The following is a 14,231-nucleotide window of genomic DNA, read 5'->3' on the forward strand; positions in this document are numbered from 1 at the left end:
ACATCAGATTTCTTACGAAGCGAGAAACTCCAGAAGTAGTGAGAGAAATCATCCACAACAATGAGATAGTAGCAAAAACCAGATGTACTAGGAACAGGGGATGTCCACAGGTCACAATGTAAAAGTTGAAACGGACGAATTGTATATGTTTGAGAATTATAAAACGGAAGCCTAACATGTTTTCCTAACTGACAAGCATGACAGAGTGGCGGCCCATCTTTATTGTATGAAATACACTTGGAGTGTTGAAGACGTGACATGGTGTGACGACCAGGATGGCCGAGGCGGCGATGCCAGAGTGATGACGAAGTGGTTGTGATGAGAGCTTCATCTTGTCGGGGACGGCAGACGGGATACAGGGGCCCGGGACTATTGCAGCGAAGGATCACGGCCCTGGAAGGAAACGCCTTCACCGAGAATCCGAAAGGATCAAATTCAACGGAACAAAAATTGTCAGTAGTGAGTTGGCGAACAGAGATAAGATTTTTAATAATGTGAGGAACGACAAGAATATTACGAAGAGAGAGGGATTGGGCTGAAGATGGAAGTGTAGATTGACCAACATGAGTAGCGGGAACGGTTTGTCCATTACCTACTGTGACAGTTTGAGTGGAAGGCTTTAGAGAGGAGATAGTACCGTGATTAGATGCCATGTGGGAGGAAGCTCCTGTGTCCATGTACCACTCCTGGTTTCCGGGAAGATGCATGTTGTTGAGTGCGTTCAGAAGTGCTGGGTCGAGTTGTTGCTGATGCCCGTTGTAGGTGGGAGTTGTCGGAGCTGGGCCGTATGCTGCGTACGCCTGCGGGGAAGCAGCCGCAGGTCGTGGACCAAGGACGCCAGGAGCACGCCATGGCTGTGATTGCCACGGCGCTAGAGCAGGGTGTTGATAAAGCTGTGCACGCGTTGGAAGGCCAGTCCAAGGATTGTACATCCAGGGCTCGGAGCGGCCCCGTCCTCGGCCGCCGCGGCCGCGGCTGCGATTGTTGCTGAAGGTGCCGCGGCCGCCGCTGTTGGACGAGCTGGAAGAGGGACCGACAGGACGCTGAGCACCGTAGCTGTGTCCGCCCCCGGACAATGGAGCGCGTTCGCCGCCCGCGCTTGGCAATATACTGTTGCCGCTGGCCCAGAGCGCAGTAGCAGCAGCGTTCTTTGCATCCGTCTTCTTCTGTGCTTCTTCAAGAACGAGGGCCGAGCGCGTCTGGAGGAAAGATGGAAACGGCACCTGAAACGGAAGGAAGGACCGCAGGTGGCTGAATTGCTCGTTGAGGCCGCGGAGCACCGTTAGGACGAGCGTCTCATCAGAGATGGTTATGCCGACATCGCCGAGAGCGTCGGAGAGAGACTTGAGCTTCGCGCTGTAGTCATGGATGGACATGTCTCCTTGCGGTGTGTTGCGGAACTCGGCGTCGAGGGCGAGGGCGCGGCTTTTCTTGTTGTCGTGGAAGAGGTTGGCGATGGAGTCCCATACCTGCCGCGCCGTGGAGCCCGGAGCCATGATGATGCCGAACAGCTCAATGGAAATCGAGCCGTAAATCCAGGAGAGCACCGTATAGTCATCACGTCCCCAATCGGAGGTGGGCGATGTGTCGGAGGGGGTGGCGGCGGCGTCGCCGATGATGTGGCTGGAGAGGCCATAGCGTCCAAGAGCTACGAGAAAAAGCTCACGCCACTTGGAGTAGTTAGAGTCCTGAAGATCGAGGGTGATGGGCACATAGGTTTTGATTGAAGCAACGTAGGAGGAGGGTGCATGGATGGTGGCAGGAGAGGGTGCGACGGCAGCCTTGCCTTGCTCCGCGGCAAGGCGCTTGAGTTCTTCTTCGCGCGTCCTGATGATGGACTCGCGGTTCTTGAGCTCCTCTTCGAGCTTCTGCAACTCGTCGGCGTTCATGGTGGTGGGGAAGAAAGAGGTGGTGTTGGGCGTTGGTGTTTAGAGAGAGAGGATCGATCTGCTCGATACCATGTAAAGTCTGATATGAATTGGGGCTGCTATCTTGCACGCCTCCTCTCTTCATTATGTCATATATATATATATACACAAGTATAGGGCAATCAACTTGAGTTACAAGTTTAGGTCGGATACAAACCGACGTGATCTATATTAGAAACTCTAGCTATAGCAGCCGGACTAGGACTCTTCAACACGTTCTTCAAAACTCCCCCTCCGTCTACGGAAAGATGGTACTTTTCATAAAAGTGTCACGTCAACTAATAGACATAATCGTGCCGCCGCTGCCCCCCACCGCTGCCTCACCACCCGCCAGCCGCCGCCGGAGTTCGTCGTCGTCGTTGCGCCACAACATTGGCTGCTTTCAATAAAGTTTTTAAGAGAACTGAGAAAACACCTCACCTCACAACTTTTCCTAAATTTTACCGACATCGCGTAAGACTACTTTTACGGGGAATTTTTAATGGAGCTCCGGTGGATGCGTAACACGAGCCGAAATTCTGTCGAGATAGAGAAACCTGTAACGGGAGTGTAAAATTCTTGCAAAGAAATGTGAAAGCTTCACGCGTAAAACAGGCTGGCAAAACGGCCAGAGCCAATGGCGTTGGGACACGTGTCCCGACGTCACGTCCCATGTACTGCTGACGAAGTGACGGCTGTAATTACGGGCGTCCCCCCTGCCCCCTCCTTTTCCGCTGTCGACCTGTCTGACGCGCGGGGCCTACACGTACTTGGTTCACGCTTCGTCGGGTCAGGGACCGTGGCAGGGCCCACCTCCGGCGCACCTCCCCACGTGCGAGCTCGCCGGACCCATCTCGCCGTGCCCGTGTGGGTGATAAGCTGGGCCATGGTGTCAGCCAAGTTGAGTGTGGGAGCAGGCGGATGGGTGAGCGGAAGGGGATGAACTGTTTTGCGTGCTGTTCCGGGGAAGAAACCAGCGACGCTGCTCAACACAGTTCACTGACTGTGCTCCCCCCTCCTCTCCTCGTTGGCGATTTGCATGTCTGCCCACCATGTTTTCCTCTATTTATACGACTATAGTACAAAAGAAATCACAAAAGGCGCACCATCGCGGACGCACAAGCTATAGAATTGACCTTGGCTGATCCTTTCTCCAAACACAATGCATACGCGCATAGCTCATTCCTATAAACGCATGCATATATACCATATCTTTACGATCATCTTCAAAGAGACTGAGCCGTCACATCATCTGAACCAGTGCCGAGTCTGGGACTTGAACCTGATGGGTTGATTCCATCACAAAAAACCAAACCCTAGACGCCTAAGTCTCCTCCTCTTTTCTCAATTCCGCTTCCTCCTAAGGAACTCATCGCTCACCCGCGCGAATTTCAGTCAAGGGAACGGCGAGGCTCTCTGCCTTACTCTACCATAGGGCGTTCCGAAAGCGGGCGATGCCCCTAAGTGTGAACGCAATGTCGATCTTTTTCGATGGGTGGCGCTGCGGGTGTTGGTCATCCCTACCGTCCACGTGGGCGACATAATGGCGGCAGATGTTCATCATTGTCGTGGGTTCCTCTCACGGTTGCACCAGATCTAATTCCCCGCATCCTCTTCCTCTCGGTTGCCCTCTCCCTACACCGATCTGGATCTGTTACGCTATGTGCCGCCAGATCTCGAAGGCTTGGAGGGTGGGTTAGCGGGAACCCTGGAATTGGGGAAGCTCCTAGACTTCACATCGACCTTGACGACGATGGCGCTCCTGAGCCGGTCTCCCTCTTAAGGGCTTGTTAATTAAGATTCCCCTCCTTCTATTTCCCGGTTGAAAACCTAGCCTGTGTTGAACGGGCAACGACAACACTCCATCATCGTGGTCCTCCTTGGATGCGTCGTCTAGGGGTAGGGTGGGGGCTGGGGACATGCTGTGAGTTGGGAGGAGTGTGGATACGATGATGAGTTTCTCGCGTTGAGCGACGATAGTGGTGGAGGCAAGGTGGTATGTTTTCTTGCAATCCTCCATTTGTATTCAGGATGATGAATGGCCTCCATGTGCAATGGCATGATAAGGGTGAGTGGATACTGATTCCCTCTTCAAGCATTTGAAGACAAGGTTGTGACAGAACTAGCGTTTCCTCCATGCAGAAATGATCTTATTGTCCAATTCGTTTTGGTTCTTCCTCGACCTATTTTGTTCTTTTTGCTTCATTTGTGCAATGAATTCACTAGCGGCTCAATCAAGTTTTTAAGTGGTGGCGTTTGCGATCCTAGCTTGTCTAGTCTCGAGCGTGCTCCACCCGTAATCTTGCGGGTTGTTTTCAAGCCTTTTACATGTGTAATCAACAACATTGGCTTCATTACTTTGAAGCTGGGTTGCCTGTTCTCTAAAACAAGCATTAGTTTTTATTATAGCTAAAGAAACAACCAAAGAAATTCAACTACGAAATTAATAGACCAATTTATAAAGGAAAATAGACCAAGAACCCAAAGTTAGTGAAAATGAAAGGACAATTGGGAGAAAACACTAACACGGGAAAGCTTCCTAGCTAAACTAGGCCGCAAGCACCGCCAAATATAGACATACTGACAAAGCCGACCAGTACAGCATAGAAACAAAACACACCCCTAAAGGCATCTCCAGCCGTTGGCCCTTCAGGGGGCGCCTAAAATCGTCGCCTGGGGGTGAGCCGGCGTAAAAATTGGGCCTGGGGGCGAGTTGGTCCCCAGCCGCCGGCCCCAGGGCCGCCCCCAGGCACGTTTTAAAATAAAAGAAGTTCGGCGAAGTTCGGCTTAAACACGATAAAATTCGGCCAAACACGATAAATTCGGCACATTTCGACGAAGTTCGCGGATTTTCATTACATAGCACATATACATAAACTAATCTAAAGGAAAAACTGGCTGAAGTCGCCGCCGTCGCCGCCATCGTCGTCGTCGGCCTTCTCCTCCTTGACGCGGGCGCCCCTGCTGGACCCCTGCCCAGCGTCGCCATGGCGGACTGGTGGCGGCGCATCGTCGTCGTCGTTGTCGCTGTCGCAGATGACGACGACTCCGCCTTCGTCGCGGCCGCGTCGACGCTCCGCGAAGCGAAGCAGGGCGGTGCACTGGCGCTCCTTCGCCTTCTCCAGGCGCTCCTTCTCCATCGCTATGGAGTCCCTGCGCGCCCATTCCAGGGCCGCGTCGTCGTCGTCGAGCTCCGTCGTCACCCGCGCGGCCGGCTCCTTCTTCACTGGCGCGAGCCCCGGCTCCGTCTTCACCGGCGCGAGCCCCGGCTCCGTCTTTGGCTTGACGAAGCGCGGAGGAGGAGCCAACGAGTAGGCGCGCCGGCCGCCCTCGTTGATGACGATGCCGGCGCTGCGAGTGCGCCGGCCGAGCGGCGTCTCCGCCGCGGGCTCGGCCTTGACGCCGAGCAGGGCCGGAGTGCCGGAGGAGTGCGATGAAGATCGGGAGGAGGAAGAAGAGGAGGAGGACCCGAACCTCCTTGGCGCCCATGGCCCGGCGCGTCGGTGCTGCGCCGGGGCGGCCGCCCTCGCCGGGTACGCCAACGGCGGGTCGTTGCCGCCCTCGAGGTACGTCAGCACGCCCTCGAGTGTGCGGCCGGGGACGCCCCACCACAGGTGGCGCCCCTCGCTGTTCTGCCGGCCGCCAACCCCCGGCGCGCCGTTGATGGACGCCAAGCGCTGCTGCTGGCGGCGCTCGAAATACGCCGCCCAAGCCGCGTGGTTGTCGGCGGCGTACTGGGGGAGGGAGAGTTGGGCGTCGGTGAGGGAGGCGCGCACGACCTCGACTTCCTCGGCGAAGTACTTCGGCTTCGCCACGGCCTCGGGCAACGGGGGAATGGGCACTCCCCCGGCGCTAAGCCTCCACCCCGTCGGCCCGGCGCGCATGTCCGACGGCGCCGGGATGTTCGCCTGGAACAGGAGCCAGGACTCCTGTTCGCGGAGCGAACGGCGGCCGAAGCCGTTGGCCGCTGCCTCGTCTCCGGGGAAGCGTTCCGCCATGGCGACGGGCTCGGGAGAGGTAGAGAGATAGAGGGAGGGGCTGGGCGGCGGCGCTCGGGAGAGGTAGGGAGAGGGAGGAGCTGGGCGGCGGCGAGGGGCGGGGCTGGTGTGGGCACAGGCGAGTGCAGGCCACCGGCTATATAGCCGCGCCGCACCCGTGTGTACGCGTGCCAGGGAGGGAAGGCGTCGGCGCGCCGCCTGTGAGGAATCAATGGCAAGGCTGACCGGTGCCAGCCTTGGCATTGATTCCCCGCGGGAACCGAGGCCATTGGGGGAAGACGAGGCGCCGTGTCGCTGACGTGGCGGGCACGCGGCTGTTTCGCGCCAAAACAGTTCGCCCCGGCGCCCCCGGGCGCCCCCAGCGCGCCGGGTTCGGCCTGGGTCCGCCGGCGCTGTTTTCGGTCCAGGCCGGCGAAAATCGGACTCCTGGGGACGCGACTGGAACATTTTTTTGGCGCTGGCGTGAAAAAATCGCTTGGGGAAGCCTTCCTAAGGGCGCAGCTGGAGATGCCCTAAGCACTATGCACCAAAGTGCCAAAACCTTGACCATGATAAAACCCGGAAATGGATTGACCCAATGCTTATAGGACGATAACCAGACCAGTTATCATGCTTTCTAGCGCATCTCTCTTTGTTTTTTTTGAATTGCACCTCTCTCCCCCTCCCCCTCTCCCTCTCTCTCTTTTGGGTTTAGAAGTTCTGATTGCATGTTAGTTTACTCCTATGGTGAGTAGATTCACTATTTTTTCAGTATTTCTTCACATTGCTATGTGTTATTTCTGTTTAGTTTGTCTTTTTTAGAGAATTTGGTCCTTTTAAAAAGTACATTGAAACCTCTCATTCATCTCCTCTCTAGTCGATATATTGATACAATAGTAAGTATGCTCCATGGAGTAGAGACACGACAATTGACACATGTCGCGTGCACAATTTTACTTTCGAAAGTGGGAGATGTTATACTTGCCAAAAGGAAAATAACACACCTAAGAGGTCAAAATTGGAAAATTACACAAGTCCTAGCAAGGGTATCCCTAAGAGTTCAGCCTCCAACAAGGACCCCCATGCAAACTGACTACTACTCAACGATTGCCCTATGAGCCTATGCCCCTACCCTTCTCTCTCTCTCATCATCAAGAAAAGTCTATTTTTTCAAAAAGAAAAAAAAGCCTCAACTCTCAACTCTCAAAACACCCGCACATATTATTTTTTCACGGAAAAGAGAAAAAGAAAACACCTAACGATAAAACTTTACCAAGGATTGCTCCAAGCAGCAGCTCGTCCTTCCCTTTTCCCAATCTCGCAGCTTCCATCTCTCTGACTCCTCCATCCTCCCAAAGCCGAAGCCTGCCCAGTGCCCACCCCCCATGTCTCCCGCTGCTACCGCCGAGATCACAACCGCCCTGCTCCTCTGCACCAGCAGCAGCATCGGAAGCAGCACGGGCTGCAGTGCAGACGGTTGCTGATTTCCCCGTAATCAAGCTCCCTTCCTTGCCTTTTTCTTCATCTTCTTCCTCCTCTCCTTCTTCCTGGAAGGTATACCGTACCCCAAGAATCGCGCAAAGGACCACCCCTCTTCTTCCTCCAGAATCCAGCTGCTGCTGCTGCTGCTACTACTACTGCTGCTGCTAGTGGTAGTAACCAACTGAGCGCTTCTTGATCTGCTCTGGTGTCCGTGTACATGGAGATGCGATGGGTGCGGAGGTAGCTGCGCTGTGCTGAGTAGTAGGTGAGCAGTGAGCCGCAGCTAGCGGCGAGCGCGGGGGAAGGAGATCGATGGAGGATCTGTACAGCATCCACCCGGGGATCTCGCGCGGCGGCGAGGGCGGCGCGGCCTGCAGCGAGGCGTCGGGGGTCGCCGGCGGGGCCAGCTCTCCTCCGCCGCCTCCGCCGCCTGCGGATCTGACGGAGCTGATGAAGGCGCAGATCGCCGGGCACCCCCGCTACCCCTCCCTCCTCTCCGCGTACATCGAATGCCGCAAGGTCCGTCCGTGTTCAGCTCCAGCTCCATTTTGCATGCTGTAGCCCGCTAGTAGTAGCTAGAGCTAGCTAGCTCGCTCAGCGCAGCTCATCGTCAGAAATTAATTGCCACGTTGATTCTTGATTTGTCAGGTGGGCGCACCGCCGGAGGTGGCCGCGCTGCTGGAGGAGATCGGCCAGCCGGAGAGGCGCAGCGGAGGCGCCGCAGCCGCCGGGGAGATTGGCCTCGACCCCGAGCTCGACGAGTTCATGGTAGGTACAACCAGTTCAAGGCAGCTCGCTCCACTAATCCTGGCGCGCTAGCTCTTGCTTGTTATTACATGTGGAGATGACAACGCGGCTCGCGCGCGCATGCAGGAGGCCTACTGCCGGCTGCTGTCGCGGTACAAGGAGGAGCTGTCCCGGCCGTTGGACGAGGCCGCCTCCTTCCTCACCACCATCCGCTCGCAGCTCACTAATCTCTGCGGCGGCGGCGCCACCGCCACCTCGCCGCACTCCGGTATACTATAATTTACATGCATCCATGCATTTTGCATCTCGCGCCTTGATTTTCTCCGGCATGCCGCGTCCCTCTGCGGCCTTGGATTCGTTCGCCATTGTTGCGTTGTGTCATGTGTGCGAAAGTGTTTGATGCTTTGTGTGTGAATGTGGCTTTGATGATGAATGCGTGCGTGCGTGCGTGCGTATGTGCGTTCTTGATAGGTCAAATCGTGTCCATGCAAATGGGGCGCAGGTGTGTCAGGCTACGGGGCCGGAAGAGTAAAGCTTTGGTGGTGCTCGTGTAGGGTTTTGTCCAAGGTTCCATCGTCCTTGCAGCTCCAGCCTACCTATGCATGCTTCTCTCTCTATATCTCTCTCCAGATCCTTCTCTCTCTCTCTCTCTCTCTCTCTCTCTCTCTCTCTCTAGAGGCTAGTGAGGCAGGAGTAGCTACTAGCCTGCTATATGTAGACTTTGCAGGTCGGGCCGGTGACGGAACTTGAGAGAGAGCTGGGATGGGATGGCTTTGGAAAAAGAAAAGAATCTTGCTCTTGCATGCTGGTTAATCACTGGTGCCCAATGGTGGAGCTTTTCTTCTTCTTGTTGCTGTGGGGGCAAGTGAAGATTAATTTTGCTGTGGCTAGCTCATTTCCCGCAAACGCATTTTTATTTCGTCATGCTAGGTATGATGTCTTGGTTGAATTTGTTAATTTAAGTAAGTGTTGTTTGTTTTTAGTTTTTGTAGTTTGATACATTTTTCTAACGAATTATCTTCAAATGAGATTTTGTCGGATGCGTGTTACACTGTTACTACATAAGTATCTTGTAGTTGCAGTTTCGATAGGAGTAGGATTTTAGGTCCATCTCTTGTTTAAGAACTTGAGTGATTGAAGATTAACAAGGCTATATCGAGCTGTTTCTGCTTGGAGCAATTGTTTCTTAAGCCATTTTTAAGCATGCATAGACATACACTTTTTTTTACATAACATATGACAAACCTAAGGTTTTCATGTTTGCGGTGGTGCTGATAAATTAGGCCCACTCACATCCAACGCGTGCATGGCAGCTTATTAGAATTGATATTCTGCAAATAACCATGGTGCAAGTTATTTCAGAAACTCAGAATGCGTGCATTTGTAGATATCATAGTTATGTGAAATACGTGCTCTCAAAAGTGTAGCTTTGTCTTGTAATATTGGCAAGAATAAAAGGGGTTTTCAGGAATTACTTATCTTTCTATCACGAACAGCTGATTTTGGAGTGGTGAAAACACACAAGGTTTTGGGAACTTCATATGTTTAATAAAGTCAAAAGGACATTTTGTCACTGTGATGGCTGGGACATAGTAAACATGTGATTGGTGTTGCATATACCACCTATGTAACAGTAGTTCTTGTGGCCAAAACAGTTGCTGTTTTGTTTTTCCTACCTTCTAGTGTATTTCGTACAATGCCAAGTGGCAAGTGGAAATGTACGGTACTACAAAGGAGCATGAAACATGATCTTTACATGCCTAGTTAATTTCCGAGTTTCCTATCAATTTTACCACTTATCATTCTCTCATTAATGAGATATTTTACCGGAACAGTGGGAAGTTGGTATATGTGCATGTTAAATCACTAACTCCGTACATGTTGAGCTTGGTCATGCGTAGCATGTTTACCTAGTTAAGGTTGCAAATCATTGAGAATTTAGATTTTTTTTGTATAAAGGAAAATGCATGTTGACCTTAAGTATTTGGTTGGAGCTTTATGTGACTATCCATCATAGCTATGCTAAGACTGAGTTAATGATACCATGTGCAACTAGATCAACAATTCTAAGTAGAAATGCTAAGTATTTGGTTTTCGGTCTAGTTAGGTCACACGCATGAATTATCACTAAATAACAGACTATATTCACGATAGGTCAAACCATTATGGCAAGTGCTTACATAATATTCCTTAAGAATCCATAGGTTTGCTCAGTTTGCTTGGACTGAACAAAGGTACTAGTGCGTCTATTCTAATTTTATTTATACCTGTGTTTTCCATGATTATTCTGCAAAGTGAGGTTCAGATAATCTATCTATATTTTTTGAAAAGGGGATAACCTTGGCCTGTGCATCATCGTGATGCACACAGCCAATTAGATGATCTATCTGTAAGATAGAGATGGACAGCATTTCGAGCAGCAATTGTTTATGCCTAATTTGTGCACCTCACATAAGATTCAAATTATGATTCTAGTCTCCATATATTTTGACTTTGTTAAATGAGTCTGTCATCTTGTAGTGTGTCCCTTCCATCAATTCTGTCATTCTGATTTTCTTTGACGGTAAAGGCAGCCTCTCTACCCATTCTATTAAGGTAGGAAAATATCAAAAAGGAGTACAAGAATTTTTTGCATGATGGCAAGAAAATGGAAGAGATAAAAGACGTAAGCTACATTTCCGGCTTGAGAGTCAACCGACTTTGGTTAATGTTCTCATCGGCAAGATAAGCTATGTCGAGCATGGTAAGGGAGGTCTCATTAATCATCACTTCGGTCAAGCGGCTGCAGAAGGCTTTATCACGGTTAAGAGTACTCTTGTTCCACCAATCCTCCAAAGAGAAGTCATGAGTCGGCCCTTGGGGGATAGATAGCCAAGTTGATACGATTCCCCAAACTCCACGGGTTAATAGGCATTCACGTGCAAAAGGCGCACAAGGTGCTCATTGGTCTAGAACCTGGTGAAACAAAGCTTGCAAAATCTCCTCATGTGGCAAACCTCAGATGTCATGGCGATGTGGGAAAGGATGTTAGCATGATCAGCTAGGTGTGTCGTCACTTGAAAAGTTACACATTGCACTGCACAATATAGATTTATTTCTGACAGTATTTTAACACAAATTTTAAGCCTCCAATATGCACTTCACAGGAAATGCCCTATTGTTAGAATTTTGAAATATGCACAACTCAATTGCTAAAAGGTACTCCTTCCATTCCAAAATATAAGATGTTCTAACTTTTTTTTCTAACCAGATGTGTATAGACGCGTTTTAATGTGTTTGTTCACTCATTTCAGTCCGTATGTACTCTATATTGAAGTACCCAAAACACCTTATAATTTGGAACGGAGGGAGTACATATTAATATTGTGTAGCTAGATTATTTGCATTCAACTATTCTTATTTATTACATGACCTGCCAATTCAAAACATTTTTTTATCCAACAAAGTTCGTTACACCAAGCAAGTAGGAAAAAAAAGGAGAATAAGTAGTAAACATCTATTTATTACAGCTCAAAACATATAGCTGTTGGAATTACAAATTACATATAACCATATAGGTTATGTCACCTAGCTTAACTGTTCCATTTTTGTGTCCTCGCTAGACCTTTTATTATGACACAAGTAAGCCTATATAGTGCGAAAATGCTTCTTTTCTTTCTGACTATGCAAAGTCTTGAGGTCTTAGCTGAAGATCCAACATGTACTACAAACTCCGTCCCTAAATATACTCCCTCCATCCGGAAATACTTGTCCTAGAAATGGATAAAATGGATGTATCTATAACTAAAATAAATCTAGATGCAACCATTGCTTGGACAACTATTTCCGGACGGAGGGAGTATATAGTTGCATCCATAGCTAGAAAGATTGAAGAGTTTTTTTTTCTGATGTCTTGTTTCAGAAGGTACAAATTGTACTAATGAAACTCAACTCACAGTACAAAAGAGCCATTTGCTTACATAGAACTTGATTGCAGTACTGGGAGTGTTTCCTAACGAGACAGCAGCTGTATGGATGGCTCCATGAAAACTCCAGTCACGCCGAAAAAGTGCTTAAATAGTCTCTGTTTCCTGAAGCACAAACTAAACTAGTCAGTTTGGCACCAGCAGTTCTTCATTCGTATAGGGTTCGACAGATAAAGTGGCATGCTTTTCATCTTATTTGCTTTGATGCATTGGGTGTTGCAGAACATATTGACCTTCAGATAATACAGACTAATACTTGTCACTAACCAATCGAACTTAGCACATCCTCATGGAGAAATTTTCTGTTCTGAATTTCCTTGGATTGTGTATTCTTAAGACATTTTTCAGAAGTTCTTCTGTCTGCAGCTTCCAAAATTGTTGTTTGTCAAGTGTCCAACAGCAACTTGGGTTTGATTATTATCTGCTTATTGATGTTGTCTTGTTCTGCTTCTGAAGTAGTACCTCTTTCGAGTCCAAGCCTGGATCTCCTATATACTGTAGCACAGCCATGCAACCTGATCCTGACACAACACATTACTCTGTCTAACCCGTGTCTGATTTCCATTGTATCAATAATGCAAGATGAAATGGTGGGGTCGTCGGAGGACGAGCCGTGCTCGGGGGACGCCGACGGGTCCGACGCCGGCATGCAAGAGCACAGCTCCCGGCTGGCTGACCACGAGCTCAAGGAGATGCTCCTCAAGAAGTACAGCGGCTGCCTCAACCGCCTCCGGTCCGAGTTCCTGAAGAAGAGGAAGAAAGGGAAGCTGCCCAAGGATGCTCGGCTTGCTCTCATGGACTGGTGGAACACACACTACCGCTGGCCTTACCCCACGGTAAGTGAAATCTCCGATCGCCGATCATCAGCCTTGATCGCCGATCATCATTCATAGATGGCTACTATGATGTTTGCAGGAAGAGGACAAAGTGAGGCTCGCCGCGATGACGGGGCTTGACCCGAAGCAGATCAACAACTGGTTCATCAACCAGAGGAAGCGGCACTGGAAGCCGTCGGAGGACATGCGGTTCGCGCTCATGGAGGGCGTCACCGGAGGAGGGGGATCCTCTTCCGGCACGACGCTCTACTTCGACACGGGCACGATCGGGCCATGAGATGGATGGATGATTGCTCATTTCCGGCGGCCATAAAGCTTACTGGCTCTATTGCACACAGACACGGTGGTTGTGTGATTAGTAGCAAGGGAGGGAGGGATGATGAATGAATGAATGATATCAGATACTAAAGATTTATTAATCAAATGGATGAATAGCCCCCATGACCATTTTGTCGAAATTATTGTGTATATGTATGGGCGCTGTAATCAGCTGGCTGTAATGTGACGGTGTACAAACGAAATTTCAGGTGACCTGTAAAAACTTTTCTTAAGCTACTACCACAATAGCTAATTAATTAATCTGATTGTTTGTATCCCCAGCGGTTGCCCTGTGAAATCCCTCTCGATAGGAAGCAGGAATTTGTTGGAAAATTAGGCAAATTTATGATTAATTCTAGTGAATTAATTCATGATTAAAACGTTATTAGCATGCATAGCTCTAGCATACTAGATGAACCGAACGACACAACTATCATAATTAGAGACATGATCACATGATCAGAGTACAATGCACTATCATAATTAGAGACATGATCACATGATTAGATTACAACGCACATATTGATCGTTCGTAGATGAAGTAGCCGGCCACTTCATCTACGATCCTACCAGTCCAAGCAGGCGTTGGCGAGGACGGTGCTGCATGGGTGCGTGACAGTAGTACTACTTTGTGCATTTCCAGACCACATTGAAAAATCATACTAATGAAAATAAATCGAATCGAACAATTTTATGGTTTCTGGTTTTCGATACAGAGTAAGGGGTAATCGAATTAAAATGATATTTATATTTCTTGAGCGAACAAGGAAACAAGCAGTCAGTCACGTGAGCTTGTCTCACTTGCATTGTCCAACATGCACATGACCAGACACAATTTTATATACACCTTACATCTACTCTTCAACAGGTCAGTAAGCGAGGTGGCGCTAAAGTTGCTACCGTCGTTTGTATAGACGCACTAACCAGTGATAGTACTGCATAAAAAGATTAAAAGGAATTGTGATCTGCTCACTCAGACCCATGAAAAAGTCAATGGGC

General features: G+C 49.8%; 2 protein-coding genes across 2 annotated transcripts; one reads left to right on the top strand and one right to left on the bottom strand.

The window, feature by feature from the left end:
* Positions 1-369: 369 nt before the first annotated feature.
* LOC147990053 (uncharacterized) lies at positions 370-1,889 on the bottom strand. The gene is made up of 2 exons (XM_087521914.1): positions 638-1,889; positions 370-407 (listed from the first exon to the last, which is right to left on the bottom strand). The coding sequence occupies exons 1-2, from the start codon at positions 1,887-1,889 to the stop codon at positions 370-372; spliced, it is 1,290 nt and encodes a 429-aa protein (XP_087378040.1).
* Positions 1,890-7,158: 5,269 nt separating this feature from the next.
* On the top strand, positions 7,159-13,510 carry LOC125546833 (homeobox protein knotted-1-like 10). The gene is made up of 5 exons (XM_048710954.2): positions 7,159-7,885; positions 8,015-8,134; positions 8,240-8,381; positions 12,661-12,914; positions 12,994-13,510. Exons 1-5 carry the CDS (start codon positions 7,679-7,681, stop codon positions 13,189-13,191), a joined length of 921 nt encoding a protein of 306 aa, XP_048566911.2. The 5' UTR covers positions 7,159-7,678; the 3' UTR covers positions 13,192-13,510.
* The last annotated feature ends 721 nt before the right edge of the window (positions 13,511-14,231 follow it).

The sequence above is a fragment of the Triticum urartu genome, chromosome 1A (assembly GCF_056163025.1).
Source record: "Triticum urartu cultivar PI428250 chromosome 1A, HENAU_Tu73, whole genome shotgun sequence".
In the NCBI taxonomy this organism is placed as follows: domain Eukaryota; kingdom Viridiplantae; phylum Streptophyta; class Magnoliopsida; order Poales; family Poaceae; genus Triticum; species Triticum urartu.

Coding starts and splice junctions, on each gene's coding strand:
- LOC147990053 (XM_087521914.1), bottom strand. CDS start 1,889: ATGAACGCCGACGAGTTGCAGAAGCTCGAAGAGGAGCTCAAGAACCGC. Junction 408..637: donor CCACATGGCATCTAATCACG/GTACTATCTCCT, acceptor TTCTCGGTGAAG/GCGTTTCCTTCCAGGGCCGT.
- LOC125546833 (XM_048710954.2), top strand. CDS start 7,679: ATGGAGGATCTGTACAGCATCCACCCGGGGATCTCGCGCGGCGGCGAG. Junction 8,135..8,239: donor CCGAGCTCGACGAGTTCATG/GTAGGTACAACC, acceptor GCGCGCATGCAG/GAGGCCTACTGCCGGCTGCT. Junction 12,915..12,993: donor ACCGCTGGCCTTACCCCACG/GTAAGTGAAATC, acceptor TGATGTTTGCAG/GAAGAGGACAAAGTGAGGCT.